The 19,511-nt window shown below is 32.5% G+C and overlaps 1 protein-coding gene across 1 annotated transcript; it reads left to right on the top strand.

Annotated features, from left to right (window-relative positions):
- The first annotated feature begins 80 nt into the window (after positions 1-80).
- On the top strand, positions 81-19,171 carry LOC114325255 (prohibitin-2). Its single transcript, XM_028273262.2, has 7 exons — positions 81-336; positions 7,331-7,451; positions 7,717-7,942; positions 8,021-8,254; positions 8,872-8,949; positions 15,332-15,428; positions 18,998-19,171. Exons 1-7 carry the CDS (start codon positions 204-206, stop codon positions 19,084-19,086), a joined length of 978 nt encoding a protein of 325 aa, XP_028129063.1. The 5' UTR covers positions 81-203; the 3' UTR covers positions 19,087-19,171.
- The last annotated feature ends 340 nt before the right edge of the window (positions 19,172-19,511 follow it).

Here is a 19,511-nt window from a genome sequence, read left to right as displayed (position 1 = left end):
TTATATCTGAAGAAAAAAATGCTAAAAGATAACTTAAGAAGTAGATCATAATTATACAAAATAAAAAAAGAAGAATCTGAAATCAAGATCAAAGGTCTTACGTCACGTCACATGTCAAATGAACAGACATTTTCGGCAGTAGCATTAATTACCGCATGCTTTTGATTAAAATTACTTTTGCTTGATTTAAATATTAGATAACTATGGCCCAAAACAAATTGAATGATTTAGCAGGTAAATTTGGCAAGGGAGGTCCTCCCGGTCTTGGAATTGGTTTAAAATTGTTAGCTGTTGGTGGAGCCGCTGCCTATGGGATTTCTCAATCAATGTACACAGGCAAGTACCTACATGAATTCAAATTAATTACATCTAATATCCATCTTTAAAATGTGTAGATTCGATACTTAAACTTCAATTGGTGTCGGTTAAATGTAAATGTATTTACTGGTGAAAGTGAAGCCAAAAGTGGTACAGTGGTGATATGGGGATTCATTCCCTTCCCCACTATAATAATAGTCTCCCGTTTTATACCGCTCACGTGGCTTTGGGAGTATAGCAGGGTAGTCTGCTATATCTAGGGCCTACGGTATACAAGGAAGGTAACAGGGCCAGTGCTACGCTTCAACCGCCTATTATTACCCCTGGTTTTACCCAAGGTACTCATTTTAGTCAGGCTGAGTCGACCTGGGGCCTATAGGTCCCACTAAGGAAGAAAAAAACTGGGGGAATCTATACTAAGTTTAAATTCAAGATGCAGTAGAAATAAACAAACCAAGACACGTTAAATGCTACTAGGAGCACTCCCGAATCATAATGTATATACAATGTATATACATTGTAAATCCCAAATAATGATTTCCAAAGTTTATACATTGTAAATTATGATTCGGGAGTGCTCCTAGTAGCACTTAAAGTACTAGTACACTTTAGATGACCAAAAATAAGCATTTTTTCAAGATTTTTTTTCTCAGAACCTTTATTAAAAATGAAAATAATCTTTTTACATATTTCTACCTAACTCTTAGAGAATACAAAAACTATATTATTTTTCATTTATGCACGTACACTAATATTTTGTAGAGGGCGCCAAAGTCGAGGCCTCGAAAAAAAGTAGTTCTGATAGCGGACAGTTAATCTCAGGATTGGGATCTCTGGAACAAAAAAATCGTACGGCATTTGAAAAAGGAAGGTTTCTTATGTGACAATTTACCACCGCTAGTGAAAAATTCCGTAAAAAAAAAGATTTTACGGAAATTTGAAAAAATTTTGTGAAAAAATTGCCCGTTTTTCTTCAGTTTTTCATGGTTAAAAAATATTTATGTTTTATTTTTTGGTCAAATTGTGGTAAATTGTCACGTAAGAAACCTTCCTTTTTCAAATGCAGTACGATTTTTTTGTTTGAGATATCGCAATCCTGAGATTAACTGTCTGCCATCATTTTTCAAGGCCTCAACTTTTGTGCCCTCTACAATATTAGTGTATGTGCATAAATGTAAAAGAATATATTTTTTGTATTCTCTAAGAGTTAGCTATTAATATTTAAAAAGTTTTATGTTCATTTTTAATAAAGGTTCTGAGAAAAAAATTCTTGAAAAAGTGATTATTTTTGGTCTTCTAAAGTGTACTAGTACCTTAACGTGTCTTGGTTTGTTTATTTCTACTGCATCTTGAATTTAAATTTAGTGTAGTACAATACAAAATAGTCAAAGAGGAGACAGGTAGAGATGGTATTAAAACTTACAACTGTTAAAAACACGAAATCTGTAGATAGAAAAGAATTGTTCATAAATACAAAGAATGCTGCAGTTTTTTCTGTAAAAAGCATGGAATTAAAAATAGACATTCTGGTGTCATATATATAGAGTTAGATTTTGTAGATATGTACATGTTTTTGTGGCTAATTTAAGGTGGATTCAAAGCAAATGCAATGTGCATAGTAGATTTAAAAAAATTTTCACCTTCCAATTACCTCATTTGATCTCCTTTAACCCTCTAACTGTTATGACCGTCTGTAGATGGTGTTCATTATTCTAGTTAAATTCAGAATTGTCAATAAATATAGCTTAGGGAACATCCATAAACTACATTGTTGAAAAGGGGGAGGGGTCTTTGCTTATTACGGCAGTGGGGAGGGGGCCATGAGTGCACATCCAACGTCGTTTGATGTTCACGAATATAAAAAATATACCCTATTGTAGGATTAAAAAGAATTAGTAGGTATATTACTTTTCTTTTCGTTTTTATCACTCACAGCCTTAATAATACAGAATAAAAAACAATAAACCATTATTCTATGTATTTAAACAAACGCTTCTATAGAGAACAATATCTGGAAGCAATAAATATTAAACTGTTCATTTATTTACTGAATACTCTGTGTGATACAATTGAAGAGTACAGGGGAAAAACAAAGAATGTCACATTTTATACATACAGTACAACCTGCCATATCCGGACCTCCCCATATCCGGACGGTTCTGCACCGTCCGGATCTACCGAAATCTACCGAGAAAGGCAGTCCTGCTGTTGGACAACGCACTAAAAGAAGAACTAAAAGATGGCGAAATAATGTATTATAGAATCTATAATACATGTTATTGACGGAGTTGATTAATGGAATGTATGAAGGAGAAAACGTTTCAGAGACTATAAAAGAAGTAGTGGTCTTGATATCCAGATTTTTTCATATCCGGATCGGTCTGTCGCCACATTGATCCGGATATGGCAGGTTTGACTGTATTGAGATAAACACCAATAAAGGTTTAATTCTTATGATATCTAAAAACTACTTAGGAGATTCTTAGCAGAATTCTAGCAATTATTAGAATATAATCTTAATGTATTATTAATCTATATTAACTTATTAATTTAATAATGCACCAAAAAACTGCTAACGTTCCTTATTTTTGTCCAGTGGCGTGCAGACAGTCCTGGTCCTTCGCCTGGATACAAATTCTTAAGAAAATTATATAGACTGATCTTTCTGGTTATTGTTCTGACTCGATAGTCTAGTCGATAGTACTCAGTTTTTGCTACCACATGGTGAGAAAAGCCAAAATTCATGAAAAAGTGACATTCCTTGTTTTTCCCCTGTACTCTTCAATTATTCTACAAGAATGAATAGAAATAAAATATTCTATTTTATTTAGTTAGTACATTGTATTTATACTTAATAAAAGAAATGGTAGACACCTTTCTCGACACCTCACGGTAGAAGAGAACCGGATTATATATATAAAAGAAATGGTATTGAAATCAAAGCAAAATAAGTATTTTTATCAAGATTTATACGATGCAGTTAAGAAAGCATAGGAACTCCGATAAAAGTATTGTCTTTTGTCCCAATAAAGCTAATTAGTTGTACAGTGAATTGAGAGAAAAAAGTACAAAGATATTAATGAGCTACATAATAATACTGATTTGGATACATTCGTAAATAAACTTTGATATAACTAACTTTCGAAAATCCAGAAATAACATGGAATTTAAAAAAAAATCAATAAAAAGTGGGGGGTCATGAGTTGCAATTGCGATGTCAGTATGAGGGGGGGGGACAACTGTAAAGGACGCTTTACGATGGAAGGGTATGGATGTTCCCTTAAATGATATTGTTTGTTTTAAAAAATTAAAATCTAAAAACAAACAATATCATTTAAGCTATATTTATTGACAATTCTGAATTTAACTAGAAAAATGAACACCATCTACAGACTGTCATAACGGTTAGAGGCTTAAGTGAAGACTAATTTAAGAGCAACATGGTTTTCTTTCAGGTAGATCAATTTCTACAAATTTTTTACTTTTCACGCAATACATATCTGATGCTTTGGAAAGGAGACTACAGGTGGATGCTATTTATACAGATTTCTCCAAAGCATTTGACACTGTGAATCATAAATTGTTGTGTAACAAGCTTAAAGCTATTGGATTTACGGGAAATCTGTATAACTGGTTATGTAGTTAACTAACTAGCAGAATACAACTTGTTAAAATTAAACACTTTCAATCTAGTGAAATTTCCATAACATCTGGTGTTCCACAAGGAAGCCACTTAGGGCCTTCCCTTTTTAATATATTTGTTAATGACATTAAATCTCAAATTAACTCTAAATTTCTGCTATTTGCTAATGATTTAAAAATCTATAGAATTATCGAATCCGTCTCAGATTGTGAAAAACTTCAAAATGATATTAACAAAATTATGGCATGGTGCAATTGGAACCAAATGAGCTTAATGTTGGAAAATGTCACTTTATTAGTTTCTGTAGAAGAATTAACAATCTCTTTTATAATTACAAATTAGCTGAAGAACCACTGAAGGCTGTATCAACTGTAAGAGATCTAGGTGTTCAATTAGATTCCAAACTAAATTTTTGCACTCATTTTGATTATGTGAATAACCAGGCATTTAAAATGTTAGGCTTCATTATTAGAACTTCTAGATGTTTGCATAACATTAATTCCATCAGACTGATTTACATTTCCCTAGTTAGATCTGTTCTTGAGTATTGCTCAGTTGTTTGGTCACCCACTTATGAAGTCCATATAGCCAAGCTTGAAAAAGTCCAAAATAAATTCATTAGGTACTTAAGTTTTAAATTACACAAACCTTTTAAGTGACCATTCCTACTCAGAAATTAGAAATAAATTAAACCTTCCTAGGCTATCTTCCAGACGGATGTATGCTGATGTTTTGTTTCTTCATAAACTACTGAATTCAAAAATTAATTGCAATGATCTACTGTCTCTAATTGACTTTATTGTTCCCTCTAGAGTTACTAGAACATCCCAAAATTTTGCAATTAAATTTCATCGCTGCAACTTTGGTAGGCATTCTCCGCTGAGTAGAATCATTCTAAATGGAATTAGAATAGATCTTGATTTGTTGCTGTGCGCTTCGGAAAATGTTTGTAGACAGTGTTTAAAAAAAAATTGTAATCTTATGTGATTTATATTTGTTATTTACTTTGTATTATTTTAATATTTGTTTTATCTATATAGCTGCATCACCAATTTTTGTCATACATATTTACTATATCTTTATATTTATTGTATCACTAGATAATTATAATATTTTGTGTATATATTAAATTGGGTGGTATCCCGTTAATAAATAAATAAATAAATAAAAAAAAGTGTTGTCTCCCAATCAGAGGTTGGATTTCATTATCATTATCTTTACTCTATCTGCTACTGCTCTGAAGATTTCTATTGAACTGCATTTAAAGCAATCCCTTAACTTTTTCAACAATGACACTTTCCTTTTTCGTATACTCCTTCCTTCTCTTATCTTTCACTGTATTATCAGTCTTAGCATTTCGTATCTTTGTCTTCTCATTACGTGTCCCAGATATTGCAACTTTCTTATATATATATTGTTTATTATTTTGTATTCTTTCTCCATGTCTCACAATACTTCTGTGACAATGCTATTCTAAGCAGGGTTGGCAAAAACCAAGGTTTTTTCAAAAAACCAGGTTTTTTTGTTTAGACCAGGTTTATTTGGTTTAAACCAGGTTTATTTGATACAAAGTACCTATTATAAGTCTAAATACTTTAAAAATGAATAAATTATTTTATAACATAATAGTAATAAACAATGAAAAAATTGAAAATGGTTATTCATTTTTGATGAAAAAATTATTAAGACAACTTTTATTTTTATTTACTTACACACAAAAAATTAATATAACAAAAAACATCTTTAAACATAATAATATTCAAATAACTAAGTTCGAAAATACAAAAATAGAATTTATTTATCTTTAGTTTCTTCATTTGCGGCAGATGTATTAAAAACTTTAAATAAAAACACCAGTTTGTTTTTTTTCTTAAAAAAGTGAGTTGGTTTAAACCAGTCTGTTTTTTTTATAAGTAGGTTTCAAGCATGTTGGCTTAAACCTGCCAACCCTGATTCTAAGCATCTTTCTGTAACACATTTCAAATGACTGTAGCTTATTTATGTGTTCTTGCTCGAATGTCCAGCTTTCAAGTCTATAATGCATTATCAAAAACACAGCATCTCAGAGCTTTGACTCTCTTTTCTAATCTAAGAACTTTACTGTAGATATTGTTTTCATTTTTACATATTGCATATTTATTACTATTTCTATCCTGGCCCTTATATCTATTGTTTGATCATTATTTTCTGAAATCCAAGTTCCCAGGTATTTGTATTTTTAAACACTTTTTATAGGTATATCTCCTAAATGATTGTTTGCATATTTGTTTTTTTAGTTATTATCATATATTTAGTCTTTTTTATATTCATTTTAGTCCAGTGGCGGCTCGTGATTTTTTCAATAGGGGAGGCTATACCTAACTGTAAATTATCTAGACAAATTTGCACTAGCAAAAAAAAATCTGCTAAAAAAATCTAATTTAAGGCCCCATTTTTTTGACCATTTTTTATTTACATTTTATAATATCATCATAATTCATAATTATTTCATAATATCATATCATTTTAAAAATAGTTAGTATAATTGTAAAAGTGTATTACCAAAGTTTGTGTCGTTTATTTGTTAACAATTCTATCTCTGTAAGTAGATATGCATATCAAAATAAATACAGATTTGAAGTTTTGCAGTCCATACAGGTTGAAGGTTTACATTGTTTAAGATACTCAACTGAATTTTTTTAATTCTAAAAGCGGCTTACTCTGTGAATGCAAAAACACGGTAAATTACCGATATTTTGCTTTGCATTACAGCTATCGGAAAAAGTTATTTAAACAAGTTGTTCCAAATATTATTCTAATCCCACATACCAAATTTCATCACAAAATTCGCACTTTTAGTTTTTTCATTATTTGTAGTCAGGATCCTAAAATCCGCAGAGGAGGCTGCTGGCCGAAAAATCTCACTTGGCTGATCTCCGGGCAGCGTGTGCGTTAAGCGATGTGCAGATCTAAGGAGACCGGGTCTCCTTAAACCATCCTTAAACGCTGCTGGGCTACGTGGAGCATTAGCAAGTGAGATTTTCCGGCCAACAGCCTCCTCTGCGATTTTAGGATCCCGACTACAAATAATGAAAAAACTAAAAGTGCGAATTTTGTGCTGAAATTTGGTATGTGGGGTTAGAATATTATTTGGAACAACTTGTTCAAATAACTTTTTGCCATATCTCTAACGCGAAGCAAAATAACAAAGTAAACAAAACAGTGTAGCGTGTGTAAAAAATTTATGGGGAGGCTAAGCCTCCCTTGCCTCCTCTGACCAGCCGCCACTGTTTTAGTCCATATTTTTCACAGAAACTGTTTGTTTTGGTTAGTATTAGTTGTTCAACAGAGCTTGCGATAATCACTAACTTAAGTTTTTATTCTTTTTAGTTGAGGGAGGTCACAGAGCAATTATGTTCAACAGAATAGGTGGTGTTCAAAAAGAAATATATACAGAAGGTTTGCATTTCAGAATTCCATGGTTCCAGTATCCTATCATTTATGATATTAGGTATTTGCTTTTCTTAAATTCAAACTTGTGAGTTAACACCTTGGCTGCGATACGGGACAAATATACCTTGTATTAGATTAACTGTTAGCTGCATCGACTTTGTCATAACATATGGTGGCAAATGGAGCATATGGGACATATTATATGCCTTTTAACGCACTCAACGTAAGTTTATAAATATCTCTAAACGCAGCCAAGGTGTTAAGGAAATATTTTTAGATACAAAACACATATTATGTAATTTTTAACACCTGGTTCATTGTAGATCAAGGCCAAGGAAAATCTCTTCCCCCACAGGATCCAAAGATCTGCAAATGGTAAACATTTCCCTTCGTGTTTTATCTCGGCCCATGGCCGCTTCCTTGCCAGTAATTTACAGGCAACTTGGATTAGATTATGATGAAAAAGTCCTTCCGTCAATTTGTAATGAAGTCTTAAAGTCTGTAGTGGCCAAATTCAATGCTGCCCAGTTGATCACACAAAGACAACAGGTAAAGTAAAAGGTGTTATGTTACACAAAAATCATCAGAAAAATCCACAAATTACCATTAAAAATAAACCTTTTTTAGGTTTCTTTGTTGGTTAGAAGAGAATTAGTAGAACGAGCTCAAGACTTCAACATCATTCTCGATGATGTATCCATCACAGATTTATCATTCGGAAAAGACTACACAGCAGCTGTAGAGTCCAAGCAGGTAGCTCAGCAAGAGGCACAGAGGGCTGCTTTTGTAGTGGAAAAGGCCAAACAGGAGAGACAACAGAAGATAGTGCAAGCTGAGGGAGAAGCTGAAGCTGCTAAGATGATATCCTTTTTTATTATTGAGATTTCTGATTTTTTAGGCATGAAACTTTTAAGTGTAGTTACTAAAAATTACATTCATAACCATTTAATCCTTCTCCTCTATATTTTCTCCTTTGTAAGAATATACTGACATCATGTAATTTGTTGACTATTTCTGTTCAATTATCTCTCTCCCGTGAGTGTTGTTTTGATTCGGAGAATGAGTAACCAGTCATGTCCATTATTTGGTCCGAGCATTGTACTGGAGATCTTTTGCCCTCTACGTTCCTTCAACTATCATTAGTTCCATGCCTTTTCTTCTTCTAGTGATATGTCCAAAATATTTCAGTATACTTTGGTTGATAGTTGTGGTAAGTCTAGTTTTTATGTTAAGTTCTGCTAGAATTGAATTATTTGTGCGATGGAGGTCCATGGTATTCACAAAATTCTATGGTAAACCCACATTTCCAATGCCATTATACACTTCGAATTGGCTTTTTTGATAGTCCATGTTAGGAAATATCAATGCTCTAACAAGGCATAATATACAATAACAAATAATACTTTAATGATAGATAAAAAGTACATATTACATAAGTATGAGAAATTTTTTGTACATTTTCCTTAACTAGGACTTACTTAGGAGAAGCCATTGGAAGAAATCCAGGATTTTTAAAACTAAGGAAAATCAGAGCAGCACAAAATATTTCTAGAACCGTAAGTTATTTTTTATTTTATATTTATTTTTGGTTATATATGATGCAGTTTTTATATGTTAGACAGTGTTAACATTTCTACAGTTGAGTCCCTGAATCTTTACCCGTGCGTCATCATTTAAAGCGAAATAAGTTGATGATAAGTCGGAAATTGAAATTTACTAAACGCAACAGCAAGTGACAGTAAGTGACTTGCTGTTACGTTTAGTAAATTTCAATTTCCGACTTATCATCGACTTATTTCGTATGCTTTAAATGATGACCCACGGGTAAAGATTCAGGGACTCAACTGTAAGTTTAATTTGTAATGAAATATAGGCTTTACTCTACATTTTTTCTTTAAATTCTTTAGTTCTTGAAAGGTGTGATCCAATTGTGAACCAATATTGTGATTTTAATACATCCCTGCAATTATTAGTTTTTTGTTTTTCTGATTTAACATTCCCCTTGTTCCATTTCTTCTTGCAACTTGCTTAATATACATTTCTTAAATAATTTATATTGTTAATTAAAATTGTCAAATTGACGTATATTTCATACCCACTGTCATTGAGGAAAATGGGATTTCACAAATGATCTGTAATAAATCGTAAAAATTATATGTTGCTTCACAATGTTGATATGATATGCAATTATTAAAGTGAATTTAATTAATGGTATTTTGCTTGTAGTACAATGGTTACCTTTTAATAACATAACCTCAATCTTATTTTTTCTTCTTATTCGTTTTTGGGCTATTACCTTGACAATTATCCAGTAACCAGGACTAATATAATTGGCCAATATAATTAAATGTGCTAAAAATGTTGCCGAGCTATGAAGCCAGGTGTCACTTTTCCGAACTTGCACTGTCCCAATATTGATATATTGCTAAAGCTTAATTTTACTTGCTTTCTGTTTTTTCTTTCTCATCAGCTCTTTATCTTATAACACTTTGCATTATTCATTGTTTTTTATTCAAGAACAAGGAATAATAGAAAAATTCTTGAAAAAAGAAATATGTTTCTTCTACCAGACAATTAAAAAAACTGAAAAAGCAGACCAAATCCAAATATACAGAGTGGGCCAAATAAAAGTGTCCACCTCAATATTTGGCAGTATTTATTAGATTTTAAGAAAATGACGAAACAGGTCGATTTTTGATTTAAGGGGGACACATTTTTACGGTACATACATCTGTCATTTGTCAACCTCCTCCTTTCCACTTCCCCCACCTCTTATTTTTAAATAGGGAATAGGGGTCGTGTGCTAGCTCATTTGAAATGATATTCAATTCTCTATTCAGTAATATTAACATTGCCATAATTATTTGTACAGGATGTCCAAAAAAATAATTTTAAATTAAATTAATTGACACAAAAAGAAGAATGTATGTAATTTATTTAACTCAAATTACATTCTACTGCTGACAGAAAAAAAGAAAAAAAAAGTTTATTTGATAAATAAATATTGTTTGTTGCTTAAATTCAATATTCAACCTACCAAGAGGCAGATGGGTGGCAGCTTGAACATTGAAATTAAGCCAAAAGCAATGTTTATTTATCAAAAAACATTTTTTTCTGTTTTGTGATAGCAGTAGAATGTATTTCGAATTAAATAAATTACATACATTCTTCTTTTTGTGTCAATTAATTTAATTTAAAAAAATTTCTTGGACACCCTGTATAAAAAATTATGTTAATGTTTATATTACTGAATAGAGAATTGAATAACCTTTCAAAAGAGCTAGCACACAACCCCTATTCCCTATTTAAAAATAAAAGGTTGGGGATGTGGAAGAGAGGGGGTTGACAAAAAATGACAGATGTATGTACCGTAAAAATGTGTCCCCCTTAGATCAAAAATCGACCTGTTTTGTCATTTTCTTAAAATTTAATAAATACTGCCAAATATCGAGGTGGACACTTTTATTTGGCCCTCTCTGTATATCCAGAAAAACAGAGATAAGCATTTAAAAGATGGTAATAAGACCCACAGTGACATATCGCACCCTCAGTGCAAAACTGTTGTATGTCAAAAATTTTATGAAAATAGAAGTAATCATGCCATTCGCTTGTAAACATGCATAATATCTATCCCGAGTAAAACTTTCTTCTTCTTCTTAAAGTTCCCTCTCCTATCGGAGGTTGGATATCATAATGGCTATGGTCACTTTGTTGGCTGCTGCTCTGAATAGTTGTAATGACCTACAGTTAAACCATTCTCTAAAGTTCCTCAGCCAGGAGATGCGTCTTCTTCCTATGCTTCTTCTTCCTTGGATCCTTCCTTGCATAATAATTCTCATATTTTTCTCCTCTGGTTATGTTACCCAAATATTCCAGTTTTCTAGTTTTTATACTTTTCATAATTTCTAACTTCTTATTTAAACGTCGTAGCACTTCAACATTGGTAATCCTTTAAACCCACTGAATTTTCAATATTCTTCTGTAACACCACATTTCAAACGCTTCTATTCTTCTTATGTGTTGTCTCTTCAATGTCCAAGCTTCCATTCCGTATAGCAATATAGAAAATATGTAGCATCTTAGAGCCCTCAATCTGAGAGGCAACTGAAGGTCTTTGTTTGTAAGCAGTGTCTTCATTTTTATAAATGCTTGCCTTGCAGTTTCAATTCGGACTTAAATTTCTTTGCTTTGGTCATTTCTGTCATCAACCCAGGTTCCCAGATATTTGTATGTCTTAACTTTTTCTATTTGGGTTTGCTCTATCATTAACCTTTCATTTCCATGTTCTGTTTTTGAGACAAACATAAATTTAGTTTTTTTCTTGTTTATTTTTAGTTCGTATCGAACGCAATATTCGTTAATTCTATTTAGCAATTCTTGTAGCGATTCCAGGGTGTCTGCTATTATAACGGTGTCATCAGCGAATCTTATGTTATTTACTATTCTTCCGTTTATAGAGATTCCATCACTTAGCTCCGCTATCGCTTCCTGAAATATGGCTTCACTGTACAGCTTAAACAGTAGCGGCGACAGAACACAACCCTGTCTTACTCCTCTCTTTATATCAATATTCTCGGATTCTTGTTCTTCTATCTTTATATTGGCCTTTTGATTCCAATACAGATTGATGATAATTCGTAAATCTCGTCTGTCTATATCTCTGTCTTTCAATAATTCTATTAGTTTTTCATGTCGGACCCTGTCGAACGCTTTTTCGAAGTCGATGAAACAGGAATAAATATCCAGGTTCATATCTAAGCATCTTTGAGAGAGGACATTAAACGCAAACGATGCCTCTCTTGTTCCAAGTCCTTTGCGGAACCCAAATTGGGTATCATCCATATCATATTCTAGCTTTCTGTATAATCTTCCATGAATCACCTTTAGAAATATTTTGAGGGTATGGCTTATTAGTGATATTGTCCTATAGTCCGAACATTCTTTGGCGTATATTGTTTTTGGTATTGTTACACCAACCATTTCTGAGGGATTTTTCCGGTTTTATATACTTCATTAAACAGATCCAGTAGTACCGGTAGAGTTTCATCGTCTAGACATTTCAGTAATTCCGCAGGTATTTCGTCTGGACCTACAGTTTTTCCGTTTTTTGCGTTTCATATTGCTTGTTCGATTTCCTCCATTATGATCTCTGGTCCCAGTTCGCTGTCGATTTCTTCCGGTTCTTGTCTATTATCCTCAAACAGATCTGTTATGTATGTCTTCCACTTTTTTAATTTCTCTTTAACTTCTATAATAATTTTTCCATTTATGTCTTTAAGAAGGCCATCTTTCTTTTTTCGCTGTATATTTGTGATTTCCTTTATTTTCTTGTGCATGTTAAAGCTATCATACTTTTTAGAATATTCTTCTATTTCACTACATTGATTTGCCAGCCAGGTGGATTTGGCCTCTTTTATTTTCTTTCCTATTAATCTCTGGATTTCCTTGTATTTTGCCTTACTCCTGCCTTTATGTTTCCTTTTTTCCTTCATTAGCTCTAGGATTTCTGAAGTCATCCATCTCTGTTTTTTTTATTATTTTTGTGGGTAATATCTTCTTTCCTGCCTCTACTAACTTTTCTTGTATCACGTTCCATTTGTCATTTACATCCGTTGTTTTTATCACGTCTTGTTTGATTTTCTTTAAGTTATCATTTATTTCTGCTTTTAGCCTCAGACGTACAGGTTCTTCTTTTATACTTGAGACATCAAATCGTGGTATATTTGTTTGTTTTTGGATCTTTTTCAGTTTTATCTTCATTACGCCTACTAATGGATTATGATCTGAATTTATGTCAGCTCCGGGGTATGTTCTCACAGACTTTATAGTGTTTTTATATCTGGAGTAAAATGGAGTAAAACTTTAGTAACTTTCAAATGCTCAACCGGATAAATATAACAACTATCACACTGACATATGCACAGCGATAATAGCACAAAAATAAACAAAATCGTCTTTATCTCGAAACTTACTTATTTTGACTTACAACAGTGTTGCACTGAGGGTGCGATATGTAAGTGAAAATGGACAATGAAAATATCGGATGTGGACAAATTGGAAAAATGGGAAAGTAAAATGCTCAGTGCTATATATGGAGGCAAAATACTGTGGAAGGTTGGGTAAAATGAACGAATATGAATCTAGAAGAACTGTGTAATGATCTTATCATCAGCTACTTCATAAGGTAGCAAAGAATTAGACTGATGGACATGTGATTTTTGAATGGATAATGAGAGGATGCTAAAGATGGTCCTAAAACATATCCCAATCATTAAAACAAGGAAGGAATGATTAATACATAAATAAAAGTTTGATAGCATCCAGCTTGTGACTGGACAGAAAAAACTAAGAGAGATGAATAAAGCAGATTAGTAAAGTCCATCTAGAATCTAGAAAGTATCCGGAAAAAAGAAAGCAGAATTATAATTTTACTGTATTTATTTCTATCACTTGAAATATAAAATTTCAACAAATAATTCATCTCATTTACTTATACAACTCCCATTTAAATCTAAGCACTTAACTAAACGTCCAGGTACACCCGAAACTAGGTCAAGGCCATAATTTTCGGTAATGGTGTTCCAGGCCTGTAAAACTGACCGAATCAAATCTTCTTTATCTCGTGGCGCTGCTCGTTCCACTTCAATCTTCATCAGTCCTCATATGTTTTCAATGGGGCTAAGATCTGGAGATGCTGCTGGCCACGGAATCGTTGCCAATTCGTGTTCTTGCATCCAAGCTTGAGTATAAGCAGAAGTATGGCATCTTGCATTATCTTGCTGAAAACGCCACCCCTCTGGATATAAAACATGAGCCGTTTCAAGAAGAAAACCATTTAGGATGTCACAATATTTCGCACTATCAACAGTACCATTAACTATACAGAGAGGTGTAGCACCACACTGAGATATTGCTCCCCAGACCATTATTTTAGTGGGAAATTTGAACGGTAACATTTTCTCTTGATAGGACTTTTAGATGATTTGCACCAAGCTGGAAACAACTTTCATCAGATATAAAGACATTAAAATTATCTTCTCGAAAACGTTGACAAAAATCTATTCTTCGTTGCCTTTGCAGAGGTGTCTGTAGGGATTTTTTTGGATTCCTTGATATGTAGCCTTGCTTTTTCGGTGATATGCGGACAGTTTCTAGGCAAACTTTTATTCTTCGTTGATTTCCAAATCTGTTCGCTAATTTTCGAAACCCTAGGCGCGGATTTTGTTGTCCTAAAGCTACTAAAGCATTTAAATTGTTTCCACGAATCTTACGCCGTCTACCCGAAACTGGTCTGTCTCATATCTATGCCATTTTTTATCCTCTTTATTGTCTCATACACTGCACTTTTCCGAGTTCAGTCAATTGCAATATTTTTTTAACGTTTCGGGCACCCTTTCTATACAAATATTCCACCACTTTTCTCTTTTCTACTTGCGACATTATTTCACAAATATTAAGTCTGTTTACAAACAACAATATTTGACGGATAATGTTGTCATGCGATTTTGTCCATAGCCTACTATCGGCACAACCTACTTGATGCATTACTTTTGTCTTAAAATGTTACAAAAAGGAAATCTATTAAAATTAGGAAAAATATAAAATTCCGGATACTTTCTAGACAGACTATACATCAGTTCAATAGGCAAAGAGCATGCTTAGACAAATAGACAATATTTTAGCCATAGGGTTGCACTATAATAAATAATATTACTTTTTCTTTTGATTTGTAATGCAATTTTAACACGTTTCTTGCCATAATTTTGTAAAAAATGGGTCCCTACGGCCATGGGACTTTTGTTTCTATGCTATTGAGACAACTACGGTGTGTCACACAACTGGTATTGAAAACAACATGAGACACAATATTTGTGTCTCACGGCAGCCAACGTGTTAAGTTGTTGAATATGTAAGTATTAATTTTAATTTGTTTTGCAGATTGCCAATTCCCAAAACAAGGTATACCTCAGCGGAAACAGTTTGATGTTGAATATCTCAGATAAGGAGTTCGATGATATGTCAGAGAAGTTGCAAAGTAAGAAGTGAATAAAACCGTTATAAATATCAAATCAATCGCAGAGGAACTACATACTGATACTACCATAAGTGTAGACTCCGAATTTTTGTTAATAAACTTTTATACTTAGTATATTTTACTTTACATTGTTGAAAAATCGGCATTTTGGGCCCCAATACAATTGTTACTATGTGTAAATATTCATCTGTTTAATAAACGCTCAGAATTGCTAAATATTCTATTATTTCTGTAAGTTTTCAATATAGACAAGGCGAAAACGGCGTGTTCGTTGGAAAAAATATTCCCATGAGATTTTTTTGCATAATCAGACACCCTAGAATAAGGTTCAAGAAGTCGCCCACGCGAAAAGTACTCCAAATTTTTTTATTCAAATTTCAAAAATCAATATTTTCGGTTCGGACAATTTTTTTTAGGTTTTTGGGACCATTCTAGACAAAAAAGGTTTCTTGTAATTTTTCTCTAAAGTTGATGGTCTTCGAGTTAGAAGCAATTTAAAATTTAAAAAACGCTAAAATAGCCATTTTTAAGACTTAATTAAACTCGGTTAAAAATTATTATTATGAAAGTCAGAAAGTGACTAAATCAAAGTTTAAAGCCCGTCCTGCATGATCCTGAATAAATTTGTGTCATTGTATTGTGTCATTGTATTGATGTATTACTAAGCGGTTATTTTTAATTATTAAAAATGAGCGGTAAGATCGTATTGACGTGGCTGTAAATCTGAGTACGAGTAAAATGGACTGCCGGAATGGCATCTCTCTCGCACTCACCATTGACGGCCGCCTAATACGTGCATGGCACTCATTATTATTACTTAAAAATAACAGGTTAGTAATAAAATAATGACAAAAATTTCTTCATGATCTTGTAGGAGGGGTTTTAAACTTTGATTTAGTCACTTTCTGACATTCATAATAATAACTTTTAATCGAGTTATTAAGCCTTGAAAATCACCATTTTTCGTTTTTTTTTTCAATTTTAAATTGCTTATAACTCGAAAACGATCAACTTTGGAGAAAAATTATAAGAGACCTTTTTTGTCCAGAATGGTCCAAAAAACCTAAAAAAAAATTGTCCGGGCCGAAATATTGATTAAAAAAATTGTTAAAAAAAATTTGTACCACTTTTCACGTGTGCGACTTCTTGAACCTTATTCTGGGATGTCTCACGAATGTGATTATGCAAAAAAATCTCATGGGAATATTTTTTCTAACGAACCCACCGTTTTCGGCTTGTCTAATAGTATAAATAGTATAAAGGAAATATTAATATAAGTGTGTAAATAATTTATTTCTTTAGCTGAGCGCTTTCGACATAAACGTCATCATCGGAGCTAATGGTCAAATAGTAAAAAAGTACCGCTACATTGAGGTGTAATCATGTGCATCTTATGAATATAAATATGATTTTTGGTTGCAAATGCTAACTGCTTTGTCCTCCGTACAACACCAAACAGTAAAAAACAGAAAAAAAAAAGAAAAAAACGGCCACATACACGTTGCACAAACACATAAAAACTTTTTTCATGGTATGGGTGTAGGTATCACCCATCCATTCTTGGCCTAGTAGAGACAGCTGACTGGCCCACCTCAATGTAGCGGTACTTTTTTACTATTTGACCATTAGCTCCGATGATGACGTTTATGTCGAAAGCGCTCAGCTAAAGAAATAAATTATTTACACATTTTGACATACTACATTTTCATTTCCTTCATTCATTCAAGTGTGTACAAACTTAGCAGTCTTTTAACTATTATTTTAAATAGTATAAAAGGATGGTTTAATATTGGGAATAGATAAAATGGCTTTTATGTTGTGTTTTCACTCCAGCTTGGTTGTTTTGGCTACTAGATTGCACTTTTACTAAAAATATTGATATAAGCAGGATCTCTTTAATTTTTTACTTGTTATTGTGACACCTAGATACGCAAATTGGTTAAATTTTATATTTTGTACATACATTTTTGCTTGTAACGAAATTGATAAGATGAAAGTATGCTTTGAGCGAAAAATTTTAGTCATAATATGGCAAGTACATCAAATTAAGATACAGTTTATTCACTACCGAATCATATTCACTTAAAAAACTTTGTTGTCTTGATAGAACCCACTAAAAATAAACAAAATTGTACATATCTTTTACAGTGGTGTTAAAAAGTCCTGCATCGTCTAAGCGCCTTATAGTTTTTGAGGTTTAACACAAGTTTTTTGTCTATTTTCGCTAATTCATTTTAAGTTTGTGCGTGTAATTGGCATTATCGGTATACTTACTAATGTTTTTTTAATTACTAGCTCAAAATTCTACAGAAAAGATTAAAATAATCTGATTGAAGGGATTTCCCATAATCCGAAAAAATTATGAGGTGATTATTAAGTCGTTAAAGTACTATTAAATTGAATCGTTATGACAAATTTGCCACATATTTTGACTATATAAACACTGTAGTTACCCTAACACATTTATTCGCTCTTTGATTTTTGATAAAAAGGTCAAAATGTCATCCCAGACCAAACAAACTAAATTATCGAACGAAAAGCGTTTTGAAATTATTTTTCACCATAAAAACGACAAATCTAGTCGCGAAATAGCATCCGCAGTAAACTGTAATCAATGTACAGTAATTAGAGTCATTACGTAGTATGCTGAACAAGGAAAAATCGACGACAAACCGCGTATTTGGTAAGGTGATGCAGGACTTTTTAACACCAGTGTAAATATATATTCTAAGGATTTCCACAGTTTTCACTGTATTCCTTCACTCAGCCGTTTTCTCTAGATCTTTCTGTTTTGCCAGTCCCCTTCCTGTAGATTTCTTCTCTCCATTGCTTCGCCCACTTCATCTCTGTAAGATATTCGGGGTCTGCCTCTCTTCCTATCTGGCTCCACTCTGTTATTCTATTTATCCAATGATTTTGTCTGCTCTTCTTACATGTCCGTACCAGGTTAATCTCTTCTGTTCGATGTAGTCTATTATACCTAAGTTCATTCCCATTCTTTTCTGTCTCTCTGTTATTTATTCTATCTCTTCTTGTTACTCTGCAGCTTCTCCTTAGGAATTCCATTATTATCCAATCTTCACACCCGTAAGTGTCTTCTTTTTGTTTTTATGTTGATGTTATCCCACAGTACCGGGTTCAATTTTTGTATGCAGTCTCTTGTTTGTCCTAGTCTAATATCTTCTTCCGTTGTTCCTTTATTTGATATTATGAAACCTAAATACTTGTACTTTTTTGTTTCTTTGATTGGTTTACCTTCTTCTATTTTCAGCTGTTTTATTTCTGTATTCTCCATTGTTAGGTATTCAGTTTTCTTCAGGTTTATGTATTTCCATCTCATTTTTTGTTACAGTTTTCTCATCATTTTAAATCCATTGCTGAAAAATCTAAATTTCAATTGATTTTTTTTTTAAATAAGCATGTAACATCGTTAGTGGTTGTGTCACAGATTTTACAAACCTTTCAATTAATTTGCTGTAATAGACCTTATTTTTAATGTTTGGCTTTTTGTTATATACAAATTAAGACAGACAGTGCCAGTGTAACATGTCTTCTTTTTATTGTTTCAGGCCAAAATGAGTCTGACGGTAGGCCAAGCACAGATGGAAACACAATATTAAGCTTATCACAATTTGAAGCCAGTCGAATTAAAAAGTAGATTTTAAGTGGAGTTATAGAGAACATACTAGTTTTGAAGCATTTATTTTATTACAAATATTTTTAAATATACACTTGTTATAGTCGTTTTTGAATTTTCTTTTCAAAGACATGTTCCTCTCATAAACATGGGTGTTTATACAATTTTGGGCACTGGCGTTTTAAAGCCTGCAAGATCTATTTTGTGTATAGTTCTAAAGTCATCTGTTGCCTCAAAAAAATAAAATAATGTCTTTTACTAAAATTTACATTTGGCAACCCGGCAGTTTTATTTATTTTGACATAGCGAAGATATTTAAAATTGTAAACACAAACAGTCATATCATAATTACCTGTAACCCGAGAATACATCGTATTGTTGTGGTATTGTCATGATTTCGATCGCAAGTATCAAGTATGTTAATTACGTAATACCTATATTGTATA

Source organism: Diabrotica virgifera, chromosome 7 (genome assembly GCF_917563875.1).
Source record: "Diabrotica virgifera virgifera chromosome 7, PGI_DIABVI_V3a".
Taxonomy (NCBI): Eukaryota; Metazoa; Arthropoda; class Insecta; order Coleoptera; family Chrysomelidae; genus Diabrotica; species Diabrotica virgifera.
The sequence above is the reverse complement of the archived record's forward strand: the minus strand, read 5'-3'. Positions and strand labels throughout refer to the sequence as shown.

Excerpts from the sequence above, each read along its gene's own strand:
- LOC114325255 (XM_028273262.2), top strand. The coding sequence starts at position 204 with ATGGCCCAAAACAAATTGAATGATTTAGCAGGTAAATTTGGCAAGGGA. Across the intron at positions 337-7,330 it reads TTCTCAATCAATGTACACAG|TTGAGGGAGGTCACAGAGCA; the intron begins GCAAGTACCTAC and ends TATTCTTTTTAG. Across the intron at positions 7,943-8,020 it reads TGATCACACAAAGACAACAG|GTTTCTTTGTTGGTTAGAAG; the intron begins GTAAAGTAAAAG and ends AACCTTTTTTAG.